Below are 14,788 nucleotides of genomic sequence, written 5' to 3'. Positions count from 1 at the left end.
CTCTCGTTACACCCTGTTTACAGTTTCACTATAGAAAAGTAAAATCGTCATTTGCAAAAAAAATCCACTTCAAATCAAACAGACATCGTAGGTTACGAAAATTTTGACGAAATTACCATCTAATGTTGCCTAGTTTTCATATAAAGTGTTTAAAAGTTGATGTTCCTATAAAAAATATAATTACAACAAAAAAGATCTTAAAACTTCAAAATTGTTAGTATTTACTGAAAAATATCGATATATCGATAAGTTTCTTGTTTAGTGCATAAGAATATTTTTCCGAACTCTGTTTCCATTGAAAATCCAAAATGTTCCAATATAACTTTTCGTTACACCCTGTATACGGTTTCGCTATAGAAAAGTAAAATCGTCATTTTTAGTCTGAGAATTTCGAAAAAAAATCCATTTCCAACCAAATCGACATTGTAGACTACGAAAATTTTGACGAAATTTCGATCTAATTTTACCTAATCTGTATATAGGGTATTCACATTTCTAGAAGCAATCTTCAAATATAATAAAATTACATCTATTTCAGCGAGAATTTTATTGTACTAAATTTAGTTGATAATAAGACAATGATATGTTCATATTAAATAATAGATTTTATTAATTTTATAATAAATATTTTATTTATTTGATGAAAAAAACATATATATAAAACAAAATCAGTTTAATCATATCATTATGCCATATAAATGAAAGTATTTATATCATCATCATCCCTCTTCATATATTTATGTTCAATAAGCCATTCCAGCTGTTCTTTTATCATCTTTTTCGAAGGTAAAAACATATTTTTCAAAATATCCACTAGTTCAGCTTGTAAAGCGATATTCGATATTTTCTTTCGCATTTTCAATATCTTTATTATAGCTTCCTGCGTCCTAAGTATCCTCAATTGTACTATTGATTGATTATCTTCCATTTGTGAACGTTCTGTACTTAACTGCAACCTACCTATCAAATTTACCTACAAAAAAAATATTTACCAGGAAAAATTGATAAAAGGAATAATATTCACCTTCCCCCTTTTTTGTGATTTTCCATTTTTTATCAAGGCGAAATCCTGATTGACCCAAAACACAGTATGTTCAGTAAAGTCTTTGGGAACACTGGCATTTGGATAAAATAATAATAACTGGCGTTTCAACTTTGGAAAAGCGACTAGAGACCATAGAGTCCTTCTCAATTCACCATCCGGTAATTCTGTAGCTAATCTGAGATTCTCATAACTAATTTTATCATGAGGCCTTTGATTCCAAGCAAATAATACAGCCATTTGAAAAGTGGTAACGTCCAGATCGAATTTACCTCCGGCTGTCGAAAAAGTTATTGTTCCATTACTCATATGATGATACCTTGAAAAAAAAATTTGTTATTTTGATTGAAATATACAAATAATTAAAAATATATATGTATAGTGTTAATTTTACTAAACACCGTATATAAGATATTAAAATTGCTACAAATCTCATGAAGATGATCTAAAAATGCTTCAAAGTCATGAATGGGATAGAAAAATAATCAAAGGTCATGAAGAGGAAATAAAAATGCTTCAAAACCATGAAGATTATCTACAAATACTTCTAAATTATGAAGAGGATGTGAGAATGCTTCAAAGTAATCATGAAGATCTAAAAATGCTTTAAAACCATAAATGTTATAAATAAATGTTCAAAAATAATGAAAACTGTCTAAAAATGCTTTAAACTCATGAAGAGGATCTAAAAATGCTTCAAATTGTTGAAAAGGACCTAAAAATACTTCAAACTCATAAAGATAATGAAGAATTAATGTTCAAAAATCATGAAAATGATGTAAAAATGCTTCAAACTCATAAAGATGATGTTAGAGAATTATGGAGAAGATCTAAAAATGCTTCAAGGTCATTAATGGGATAGAAAGATGATTAAAAGTCGTGAAGATTATCCACAAATGCTTCTAGATTATGAAGAGGATGTAAGAATAGTTCAAAAAAGTTGGGATAGAAAGATGATTAAAAGTCGTGAAGAGAAAATAAAAACGCTTCAAAGCATTGAAGATTATCTACAAATGCTTCTCAATCATGAAGAGGATTTAAGAAGAAAATCTAAAAATGCTTCAAACTATTGAAAAGAATCTAAAAATGTTTTAGGCTCATAACAATGATTAATTAATGTTCAGAAACTATAAAAATGATTGAGCGAACTACCATTCAAATTAAAAGTATTACCAAGTAAATATTATATCATTATATATGATAAATATGTAACATACCATTGCAATTTCCTTCCTGAATGTTTCTTCTTATAAAATTCCTCGACTTCCGGTATATAGTCTTCCAATTCTACAGGTAAACTAACGGTAACTCTTTCGGAACCCCTTGCCCACGCACCGGCGTTCAAGATCTTTATATTTATGGCGTCGTGTCTGGCCGTCGACATTCTAAATTGTCCGTTAAGATCTTCGCTCACTTTAATATCTTGAAACATTCTCGCTAATTTGTTCACGTAATCGGCAGGCATACCAACTTCTCGGAGCCATTCGACCATATCTTCCTCCTTTTCGCTATCGGCGCTACAAAAATTCACTCTCTGTAATAAATATTAAAACAAATTGCATAAAGACTTACCTAGCGTCTAGAATCAATCTTCTAGTTAAATGTGCCTTATGGTATCTCATAAAAACATCCTTATTCGATACATATTTCAATACTAAAAGGACGTCTTTCAATCTACTTTCGATTTCTTCGCTAGTCAGCCTTTTAGATAAAGGAGTTCTCCTTAATAACATATCGCAATAATTCGCTAGTAATTCTGGACATTTGCTTTCCGGAGCTACAGCTTTGGCTCCTACATTTCTACCAGTACTAAGTTCTAACCTAAAATATTTGATATGGTAAAGAAAAAATTAAAATAAAAGTGGAGAAACAAATAAGATATCAAGAAGTTTCTTTAAAGAAATTTGAGTCATAAAACGTTTGTTGGATTAACATACTTTTTTATAACACCAGCACTAAAAATTACACTTTCTGGTCCTTCGAGCCGGATACGGTGGCACAAAGGACCAGACAAGTGTTAGTGTAGTAGCAGGGCGCAGTACGAATATCAACGTTTCAGCAACATATTTTCAAGAAAACTAGATTGACCTTCTTTCAAATACTGTGAATTTCACACAAGATCCTACAGTACCTTTCAGATGATAAAGAAAGCAAAAATGAAGAAATCCTCAATATGAAATCAAATATATTTAAAATAACAGTATAAATAGAAGACTGACTCACTCAGAAGTGAATTTCTTTTGAGATTAAAAAACTTGGTTTAATAAACTCAATAGTCATAAAAATGACACTTTCTGGTCCTTCGAGGCTCAAAGACCAAATAGTGTTAGTATAGTATCAGGATTCAGTATGAATATCAATGTATTCAGATATTGAAACATATTTTCAAGAATAGATTTGTCTTCTTTCAAATCATCTATTAACTCATTTCAGATGATAAAGAAAACAAAAATGAAGAAATCCCCAATATCAAATCTTTGGGATAACAGTATAAGTAGAAAATTGACAGAAAAGGAATCATTTTCAAGTGAATTTCTTTTAAGATTAAAAGAACCTAGTTGATTAACCCACTGTTTATACCATCAGAACTAAAATTACACTTTTTGGTCCTTCAAGCCGGGTATAGAGTCAAAAAAGACTAGACAGTGTTGGTAGAGCGGTATTAATAACAATGTTTCCAGAAATTGGTACATATCTTCAAGAAAAATATATTTATCTTCATCCAAATACACTGAAATTCACACAAAATCATCTAGTAACTTATTTCAGTTGATAAAGAAAGCAAAAACGAAGAAATCCTCAATAACAAATCAAATATTTCTGAAATAATAGTATACTTAAATAGAAAACTGACAATAAAGGAATCATTTTTAAGTGAATTTCTGTTAAGATTAAAAAAAACCTAGTTGAATAAACCCACTGTTTATACCACCAGAGCTAAAAATTACACTTTTTGGTCCTTCAAGCCGGGTATAGAGTCAAAAAAGACCAGACAGTGTTGGTATAGCAGTATTAATAACAATGTTTCTAGAAATTGCAACATCTTCAAGGAAAGTATATTTATCTTCTTCCAAATACAATGAAAATCACACAAGATCACTCAGTAACTTATTTCAGTTGAAAAAAGAATGCAAAATCGAAGAAATCTCTAATATTATATCAAGTATCTTGGAAATAACAGCATAAATAAAATACTGACATAAAATAAATCATTTTTTACAAAAATTCAAGTGAGTTCTTCAAGAATTTGGAAAAATCTAGTTGAATAAACCAACTGATTATAACACCAGCATTTGCAATTACACTTTCTGGTCCTTCCAGCTGGAGATAGAGGCACCAAGGACCAAACAATGTAGATTTTATATGGTAACAAAAGTTTAAATGTCTCTATAACATTAATTAAATATTTTACTCACCTAAAAACAGTGGTGTCATTTACTACAGCCTTGAAAGCCTTATCCCTGGCCGTTAAAAATCTCGGATCATCTGAAAATGCGTCGTGTACCAATTTACTAAACTTCCTAAAAAGTTCCAACAACCTTTCTACATATTTTTCCGAATCTTGAGTGATAACATCTGCAGCTGCTACCATATCTGCAAGTCCTGCTTGCGTTATATGATTCTCTAATTCTCTTAACATGGGTTGTACTCCTTCTGGTACACGTTCTAATAACCTAAACATCAATTGTAATCTCTCAGTTTCACCGGCTTTTATTAGAGGTGCACATTCGGCTAATAACACTGGTAGTTCATTTCCCACTAACACTTTAACACAACACTGTATAACACCGTTGCTACCGGCTTCTAAATATCTTTGAGCTCTAGTTTCTTCCTCCCTCAATTTGGCATCTGAAATAAATACAAACAATCTTAATTTTTCTGGTGGTTTTTAGCTTTAAAGAAGTACCTACATCTACTAATAATTTATAGGATCTAGAATTGTCTTTGTCCCATATTCTACTCAATATGAAATTAAAATGTCATGCATTCAACCAAAATTGTTAAAAACAATAAGAATAATGAACAAGGTGATTCAAAAGAGGAGAATATTGGTAGAAAAGAATGAAACTGAAAAATGAATTCGGTTTTTGTCTATTCCATTCCATTTTTCCCCATTTTATCAGAAAATTTTTATTTCTGTTAGCATTTTCCTTCTCAATACCGTTCTGAATTAATTTATACTCATTATACAGTTTTTTTTAATAAATCTTAGCTACCAGGGTAGTTTTAAATCTAATATAATTAGAAAACAAACAAAGCGACGTAATTTCAACAGACCGCTTATATTTCTTTGTATTCTAATTCTTTTAGGTTATTTCCTCGTCAGATATGCCCTTTTTTATCAATATATTGGTGCATTTCTTCTTTTATAACTTTAAAATGAGCTATATAAAAAAAATCAACTACACTTTTTGTAAAACTAAATTTTTTTTTATCCCATTTCATTTTTCCCTATTTTATCAAAGTACATTTCCTCCTTCTATAACCTTATAATGTACTATATAAAAAAAATCAACTACACTTATTGTAACAATAAATTTTCAGTTTATCCTTTTCAATTTTTCCATATTCTATCCGAAAATTTTCATTTCATTTAGGATTTTTCTTCCTGATGCCATTCTGTATCAATTTTGTCTCATTGTAGTTTTTTTGTAATAAATCTTAGCTACAAGGGTTGTTTAAAAACTAATAGAATTAAAAACGAACAGAGTGAAGTAATTTGAACAGTCCTCGTATATATCAGTGTATTATTATTTTATTAGGTTATTTCCTCGTCAGATATGCCCTTTTTAATCAATATATTAGTACATTTTCTTCTCCTATAACTCTATAATGAACTATATAAAGATATTTTTGTAAAAATTCTTAAATTTTCTAATATTTTTATTAAAAACTAATAATTTGGTGATTTACTTTACCTGCATAACGCATATAAGCTTGTACTCCATTGCTACTAAGTTGTTCGGGAGCTTTAAGGCGATAAAATAGTTCTGTACTTTGAATATAGGCAGCCTCGAAGTTTTCCCTATATATTTGTAGTCGATCTTCAGGATTCGAACAAAGGTTTACATAAGATTCCCTAACACCTGAAATAAAATTATTATTTGAATGATTAATCTGGAAAAAAGCTTTTGGGCTCATATACAGTAGTCCCAGAAGTTTCTGATGTAAGTTCAATACAATTTTTGTTAAAAAAAATATCTTGATGCTCAAAATAACCATCAACTTCTTTATTTTTGGAAAATCTTTAACTATAAAGTTGTTTTTGCAAGTTTTGGTACAGAAAATAATCTGGGAATAATCTATCAAATAGCATGTATGTCCACTTAGCCAACTGTGATCATTTTTGCTTGATATCTTCACTCAAACTATACATAATAGTTTCAGTTCATAACTTTTCCTTTTTCAAAATATTCATTGGAAATTTTTGCAAAAAAAGCTTTTTTTGTCTCAAGTAATTCACCAATGTTTCCTCTACTGTTATGAAATGGTGCTTTGTTGCAATGAAACTTCACTACACACTTGAAACATCTTCAATATACTGTGCTCGCTCTAAAGTGAGCAATTACATTACCAAACTTTGATACAGCTTTCTCATAACCATATTTTCAGAAAATATATGGTGTACCACATTTTTAGAAATACCAGTTATGTCCATTAGCTTACAAATGTTCATTTAATAATAATTCAGGACTGCTTTATGAATTTTTCACACTATTTCTTGAGTAATTTAGCTAGTTAATCTTTTATAGTGAACAGACTGAGACCAATTAGAAGTGTTATATCAAATGGCATTTACTAATTCACTTCATTCTCACAAATTCACTGAAAACGTTCATTATTGATGGTTACCAAGCAAATATTGGGTATTATTCAAAGAACTACCTCTAAGTCTAATCTGGTACTTATGGAACCACCCAAATAAGTAAAACCTCTGAAGAAGCCTGAAGAAATACGAATTGAATCATTTAGAATATACAATTTGCTCAGATAAATTTAGCAATAAAAAGCGAACTATATTTAAAAGTTAACAGAAAAATGATAATTGTGAGACATCTGAACATTGAATTCTGGAAGTTTAGTTGATATTTGATGACAGTTTACATGTTAAACTTGATCTTTACATTACCGGATGTTTCTTTTCAAGTATATACAAGGAAATGATACAAAAAAGATTTAACAAATAAAAAATTGAAGAAATGATACAATTTTGTTGATAGTTTTGATTTTAGGTTTCCTTCAATTAAAACTTTGTTTAAAAACAGACAATTTATCAACAAAACCATATAAAAATCGTCTAAAAAATAAAAAATTAAAGAAACGATAAATTTTGTTGATAGTTTTGATTTTAGGTCTCCTTTAAATGAAATTTTGTTTAGAAACAGACAATTTATCAACAAAACTGCATAAAAAAGGTCTAAGAAGTGAGAAATTGAAGAAATGATAGAATTTGTTGATAGCCTTGATTTAAGGTCTCCTTTAATTTAAACTTTGTTATAAAACAGACAATTTATCAACAAAACCATATAAAAAAGGTCTAAATAGTAAGAAATAATAAATTTGTATTCTTGTACTAGCATTGGCCCTCGGAAATGTGTTTTCTATTTGATTTAAGCCCCCGGCAAGAGAGGGGAAAAAGTAACATGTAAAATATCTACAACTTACTTCACAAACTTGAAAAAAAAATGTTAAAAATGTATAAAGATAAAATAAAAACACAACTATCCATTTTTCTTTTGGCTGAAAAAGTTAAATAAAGAAATATCATGTTCAAAACAGGGAATTTAATAAATAAAATTATCAATTTACCTATAACTAATTGCGAATCAAAAGCTTCTCCATTTCTTTCGGCATGCACCAATTTCATAGCACTATCTTGTAACTTATACTTAATATCACTAAATATACTTTCATTCCATGAATCCAACATTAATTTTCTCACTATACTCTCTTCACCAGGATTCTTTTTGCCACTATTATTTTGTACACTAGAATTAACAGATGCTGGTTTGCCCTATAAAAAAACATTGTTCCCTTCATAACACAAGTCATCAGTAACATACAAATCACTTTTAAAACTGTTCAAATCCAACTTTTCATGAAATATGTGTTCAGTAAATTTTATGTAAAAAATACCTTCAAATAGTTAATACATCAAACTGTAAACAGGAACAAAAAAAATAGTGTTTTAGTCTTATCAAAATGTCATACAGTAATTTAATTTTTACCTGCAAACTGGTTTCAAGCTGTCTAAAAGGCGTAGGCAAATAGTTACACTGAGTGAAAAATTTCCTCCATTCTGCTATATAAGCTTTTAACAGAGCCTCTTCTTGTCTATGAGCCAATACCCTGGATTGGGCTTGTTTTATGAACTGTACAATATCATCTTGTAACTGATCTCTAAGCTTTGCGGGGCCCTTTTCATCCCACAGACATACTAAGTGAACATCATAGAAAAGTTCTTGCCATTCTGAAGGAGAAACTGGTTTTTGTTTAAGAAGTTTTAAGACGATTGGTCCCATATGAGGCCATTTGTCTTCAAATTTTAACTGTCCTTTTTCCTAATTAAATAGAATAGTGATAATAACAAGAATATTAGAATAAATAGACTTACCTTCAACATTTTAGGTTAGAACTTAAAAAAATAATCGAAATCAAACCCAAGAGTTTGTTTTTTAAAATGAATCAAATCATTTTTGAAGAGGTAAAGGTTTTTTATTTGCTTTACTTGGAAATTTTACACAGCTTTCAATGGGGATCTTGTTGTAACGACCTTTGAGAATACTTGGAACTTCGAATTCATACTTTTTGCATCCTTTTTCACGTAAACTTTGGTTCTATTTTATTTAGGAGTGTGTGACAAAGATCATAAGAAATGTGATGTAGAAGGAATGAAAGGAAAATGATTCCGTAATTTGTAATTTACCCTAGCTTAGAGCGGGAAATTTGAAATATCAATAAAAAATATTCTAGAAATTACTTTTACTTGTTAAATTTACTTTGATAAATTAATTTTACAATGAAATTGATATACATAATTAGAAAAAATAACTGATCTTTAAAATTCATTCAGTTCATATGAAAAGAAATTTTGTAAGCTACACTGAATGAACATATTTTTTAACTCTATAAATTAATAACATATTTCCAACTTAAATATGATTCATAAATTTTATTGTGAAAATATATTGCTTTGAATAAATCATGTGGAACATTGGAAATTGAATACACCCAGTGTACTGCCACAGATCATCTATAATTAAATGACTCACGACAATGTTTTAACAAAATGAGGGCCATCTGGCGATATCAGTCACATAATTGAGATAATTTTAAATATTATGAATGGTGAGAAATAAATCATATACAATATCGTCTTCTAAGCCTTCCAAGTTTTTGAAGGGAATTCAATGCGTACATAACCAAGCAAATGAAAAAATATCTTTATTGTCCATAGAATTGTAGAGATACACAAATAAAACTTTAACATATATAAACAAGTAGAATCATATAAATATCCTATATATACAGACCAAAACCAGAATTGGTAAGGCATTAACAGTACAAAATGATTTATTTTTGCATCAGTTTTACCAATTTGGTTTCTATTTATAATAGTAGAGCCACCTAGGGCTCTCTAAACTGAAAATAAAAAATTAACTTGATCTAGAATCAACTGCGTGAATCGTCTGTATAAAGGGTAGTTTGTGGTCGCAAGCGATTCCCTAACTCAATTGACACTTGACGTGACAGTGACGTTTTAGGCCATACACTGGTGGTCGATTGAATATATTTTTTAGCAAATTTATAAATAATTCTTCGAAAATGGCTTCTCATAAGATATCTATGGCTGTAAGTCACAATTTGTTTTTTAAATACAACTACGTTATTTATGTAATTACTCGATTACTATTGATTTTTTATTACATAACTCTCATGGAGGTTATAAATTTTTGAATGGTTACAAATATTGATAATTATTAACTAAGTGTCGAATTGAAAGTTATATGCGTTTTTTGAAATATCTATAATATTTCTCTTACGTTAGGTTCGCACCTTCAGTACAAGTTCATCTACTAATCAGTTAGTTAAGGCCCCGTTGCAAATTTTCGGCATTGAAGGTCGTTATGCAACGGCACTTTATTCAGCAGCTAGCAAACAGAAAACATTAGAAGGTGTCGAAAAAGATCTTTTAAAACTTCAAGATGCTTTAAAAAAAGATGTAAAACTACGTGGATTTGTTGAAAATCCAACAATTAAACGAGGCGTTAAAGTCGAAGCTCTCAAATCCGTAGCTCAAAAGATGTCTCTTAAACCAGAATCGGCCAATCTGTTATCGTTGCTGGCTGAAAATGGTCGCTTAAAAAAGCTTGAAACAGTTATAAACGCATTTACACAAATTATGGCTGCACATAGAGGAGAGGTGAGTATGTTTTTAAATTTTGGTATAAATGTTAATAATGGTTTGTATTTTCGAGGTTTCTTGTGAGGTAGTCACTGCTAGAGACTTGGACGCTGACCAAAAGCAAAAATTACTTGGAGTTTTGAAATCATTTGTTAAATCTAATCAAACTATTCAATTGTCCACCAAAGTTGATCCTTCAATTATTGGTGGAATGATTGTAAGCATCGGCGATAAATACGTAGACATGTCTGTCGCTAGCAAAATCAAGAAATATACAGAACTTATTAGCGCCACTGTCTAATTATATTAAAGTTTCTTTTATTGAATATAGTTATTGAAATAGTACGAAATTCTATTATTTTCACCTTTTTATTTTGAAAAATTTACTGTCTACAAATAAACATATACAATAAGTAGTTCTTTATTATTTCAGATCATTTTTGTAACAAAACACTCAACTAACCAAGAAAATTAAAAATATATTCACCAACCAACCTTATGGTGTCAATTTTTTGAAATTCAGCTAACTGATTGCTGATAATTGTGATTTTTTACAAAATACGTGACGGCAATAGCTTTGGTATCAAGTTGTTAAAGAGGAATTGATAGTTTACAAAAATTGATATTTTCTGATAAAGTGTGTTTCCTGCAATATTCAGAAGTAAAAAAAACATATATTTGATAGTTTTATTGATTAAATTTGTTATAATTATTAAAACTTAAAATACACTGACTCCTCTGCGACATTCAAAAATTTTGCAGTTCGATATTTCGAATTTAGGCCCAATTTTATAAGTGAAAGTTTAACTAGAGATATCGACTTTTTCATGTTTTATAGATGGCGCTTTTACTGACAAAATATTGTTTAAACGTTACCGGCCGTCTGGGAGTAGTTTTAACATGAAATGGAGGATCTGAACCTAGCCTCCAATTGTTTACATTTTTACAGCACAACACGAGATGAACTCGACGATAAGGATGAAGAAATTATCAACACTGTTGACGCTTCCTGAAAACAAAAGTTATTCGTCCTAGACCAAATATTTAACTGGTCCCACTTATTTTATAAATTTGTTGTGCTTCTATCGAAAACATTTCTTTGTATTTTTTCACAAAGTTAACCAAAAGTACTATTATATTGACAGACAAAATGCAAATGTAAATTGTTCTTTGTTTGTTTTTGCTTATAAAACTTTCTCAAACTGTCCATATAGAAGTATTACATATATGGTTCACGGCGCTTCAAATACTCTTTTGAGCGTTCCACATAGCGACTACAATCGTTGTAGTCGCGGCTTGAACGTCACTAATGACGTCATGACGACTCTTGTCACGAAGTGGGTCGAAAAGAGCGATGAAAGAATTAGCGGAATATTCAAAGCTTGCGCAACGCAGATTACAACCATGAGAATCTATCTCATTACTTTATGCAGTATGGGATATTATAAGTACTTTTGAAGCATTCTTGTGACGCGCCACTAAATATTTTACTAACGCTGCAGAAGATATTTTGATTTTACTTTAATGTAAATCAGTTGAGCACTCCACTAAAAAATTCAATAATTTACAAATTATAACATAGCCTCTTAAAGCGTTCGCTTTATTTTTTCTGTTTTGGCATTCCTTAATATTTATTTCAACGCTCAAAATCCCTCGTAATCCATTCCACTTGGGTTTACGATTATAACGCTCTATAATTAGTGGAACGGTAAGCATCATGGTCGTAAGTACTTAGTGGAATGCACCCTAGGAGGACGGATTTGAATTTAAGTTGGTAATCCTATAGATTCCTGATTGGTCAAATCGCAGCTGGTTTTACATAGTACTTTTGACATATATTATGAATGGCAATTATAAACAAATAGTTTGATGTTATTTTTTCTTCCGTTCTTATTATTATTTTATTAAAATATAAAAACTATTCTTGTCAGGACTAATTTCAAAATGGACTCAGATAATACTCCAAGTACGAACAGACATCATTTGCCCCCCACCCAAAAAAGATAATTATAGTTCTTTCATTCTAAAATATTTACATTTGATCAGAGACGACTCAGCTATTATCATTGTCTTAAAATTTGTTTTACCAATAAATACAAAACCGTGTGTCATATATGTAATGCTTATATATGGACAGTTTCTATAAGTGGAAGTTGTTCCGACTAAGGAAGTCAGAATGGCAACGATTTCTCTATCCTCCGAGGTTCCAGGTCGGTTCTGCGCATTCTCAAACAAACGCAGTATAGATAAAGTGTCTCGAACGAGAGATAAAATGAATATTGTCCGCACCGTAACATAGGGACATTTTTCAAATTTCAACTGTCCATATAGGAGTACTACATATGATTGTAGTAGTATAACTAGTACTTTGTCATCGTTTCCAATCTACTAACTTTTTTAGTGATTTTTATAAATTGACCTTTAGTTTAGAAAACCTCATTTTGTCAGTGCTATTTCTAAATAGGCCGGGAACAAAATAAAAACATAAAGAATAAGTATTTATTTAAAAAAAATTATATACTTATTTCTATACACTTTAATTAATAAACAACATAAAAAATTGAGGTAACAATTTTTTGAAAATCAGTCTATTTTACTTTCTTCGCGTTTTTTCTTAAAACGGAAATTCTTTCCAACAGCGGAGGATGGGAATGATGCCAAGCTGAATACAAATTATCATTAATTGGAAAACCCAAATTATCTTTGTTCAATTGTAATAACGCCCTTTCGAGAGGTTCGGCTTTTTTTAATTGCACAGCAAAATCGTCGGCTTGGAATTCGAATCTTCTAGATAAACACGTCATTAAAAAGTTTAACACCGTATTATAAGGCATCATAACATATTGTAAAACAACGAACAGCCCAACTAAAACTGGTTGTACATTAAAGAATCCTAAAGCCCCATACAGAGGTTTGTACTTAAATATAATGGAAAAACCTAAGAACAATAAAAATAAATTAACTTGCATCAATATTAGATTCTTTATAATGTGATTATGAAACCAGTGGCCTAATTCGTGGGATAAAACAGCGAGGATTTCATCATTTTTACATCCAGTACCGTCATCTTTAGCTAACAGAGTATCGAATAAAACAATTCTTTTAGATTTGAATAAACCATAAAAGTAAGCGTTACTATGGGAAGACCTTTTTGAACCTTCAACTACATATAATTGTGTCAAAGGAAACTTTAATTGAGATGCCAAGTTTTCTATCTCCGTTCGAAGTTCTCCTTCAGGTAAAGGTGTGTATTTATCAAAGAGAGGAGCAATTACTGATGGATATATTGTAAGAAGAACCATCGATAAAATGCACACAACTACCCACAACCAAATAAAGAAATAAGGACCACCACTTTTAATTATTACTATAATGACAGAAGAAAGTAATAATGTGATAATTTGATTAACGATAAAAGCTTTAATTTTATCCCATACAAAAAATCCAGCTGTTTGTTTGTTGAACCCATATTTTTCTTCTAAAACAAATGTATGGTATATTGTTAATGGTAAATCTATAAATGTTGATATGAGTGACACTATAAACAGCCATATACAACTAGTGGAAACTTCTCCTTTCACAGGATTAATATCATGTGAAAAATCCCAAAAATACGCCAGAGCACCATAATATATAATTAGAGTGGTGAGAATTATGCCGTGCGTATCTTTTACAAATCCAAATTTAAGTTTAGCTAATGAATATTGTTTAGCTTTCTCAAATTCATTTTTGCTCATAACTGTTTTAATTTCGTCGGGAACTTCAGTAACGCATTGTGCTTTTTTGAACTACAAACATTATAAGAGTTAATTATTTATCACAAATTAAAATATTTAAATTTTACCTGCCGAATTGAAAGGTATGTTTCCCATAGAAATTCTATCCAAAGAAGTATTATAATAAAATCGCGTACATGAGCTGCATCAAATATACCAACTACCGAATTTTCATCCATTTTTAGAATTCGGCTAATTTTAATTTTACTCAAAATGACCACCCGTGTTTCATAAACTATACTCAACCCCAAATGAGGGCTGTCAATTAATGACAAGTGACAGAACAGTTTACGCTTAAGGTATGGTCTTATATCGAGCGACAAATTAGATCATGTGACATTTTGCCACAAATTGTAGCATCAGCGACATATATTAGTGCGACATATTGTGAAGGTTGTTAAGCTAGAAGGTTGTTAAAAAATATTAAATAATTCGAATCGATTAACAGACACGTACAATTAGAAAAAAGACCAAAAATATATCAAACCTTATAATTATAACATTCGATTAAGTAATGACAATGGTACTTAATATTTTATATAAATATCTGAATCAACATATTAA

The 14,788-nt window shown here is 30.0% G+C and overlaps 3 protein-coding genes across 3 annotated transcripts; 1 reads left to right on the top strand and 2 right to left on the bottom strand.

Moving 5' to 3' along the window:
* Nucleotides 1-604: 604 nt before the first annotated feature.
* LOC130897223 (cullin-5) lies at nucleotides 605-8,946 on the bottom strand. Its single transcript, XM_057805975.1, has 9 exons — nucleotides 8,658-8,946; nucleotides 8,272-8,604; nucleotides 7,853-8,057; nucleotides 5,962-6,129; nucleotides 4,459-4,891; nucleotides 2,615-2,863; nucleotides 2,260-2,559; nucleotides 1,025-1,361; nucleotides 605-973 (listed from the first exon to the last, which is right to left on the bottom strand). The coding sequence occupies exons 1-9, from the start codon at nucleotides 8,664-8,666 to the stop codon at nucleotides 686-688; spliced, it is 2,322 nt and encodes a 773-aa protein (XP_057661958.1). The 5' UTR covers nucleotides 8,667-8,946; the 3' UTR covers nucleotides 605-685.
* An 820-nt stretch (nucleotides 8,947-9,766) lies between these two features.
* LOC130897224 (ATP synthase subunit O, mitochondrial) lies at nucleotides 9,767-10,798 on the top strand. Its single transcript, XM_057805977.1, has 3 exons — nucleotides 9,767-9,895; nucleotides 10,092-10,466; nucleotides 10,522-10,798. The coding sequence occupies exons 1-3, from the start codon at nucleotides 9,869-9,871 to the stop codon at nucleotides 10,747-10,749; spliced, it is 630 nt and encodes a 209-aa protein (XP_057661960.1). The 5' UTR covers nucleotides 9,767-9,868; the 3' UTR covers nucleotides 10,750-10,798.
* A 2,135-nt stretch (nucleotides 10,799-12,933) lies between these two features.
* Nucleotides 12,934-14,633, bottom strand: LOC130897267 (CAAX prenyl protease 1 homolog). The gene is made up of 2 exons (XM_057806033.1): nucleotides 14,293-14,633; nucleotides 12,934-14,236 (listed from the first exon to the last, which is right to left on the bottom strand). Exons 1-2 carry the CDS (start codon nucleotides 14,401-14,403, stop codon nucleotides 13,037-13,039), a joined length of 1,311 nt encoding a protein of 436 aa, XP_057662016.1. The 5' UTR covers nucleotides 14,404-14,633; the 3' UTR covers nucleotides 12,934-13,036.
* Nucleotides 14,634-14,788: the final 155 nt, after the last annotated feature.

Source organism: Diorhabda carinulata, chromosome 8 (genome assembly GCF_026250575.1).
Source record: "Diorhabda carinulata isolate Delta chromosome 8, icDioCari1.1, whole genome shotgun sequence".
Taxonomy (NCBI): Eukaryota; Metazoa; Arthropoda; class Insecta; order Coleoptera; family Chrysomelidae; genus Diorhabda; species Diorhabda carinulata.
Note: the sequence above shows the minus strand (reverse complement) of the source record. Positions and strands in the feature narration are given on the sequence as shown.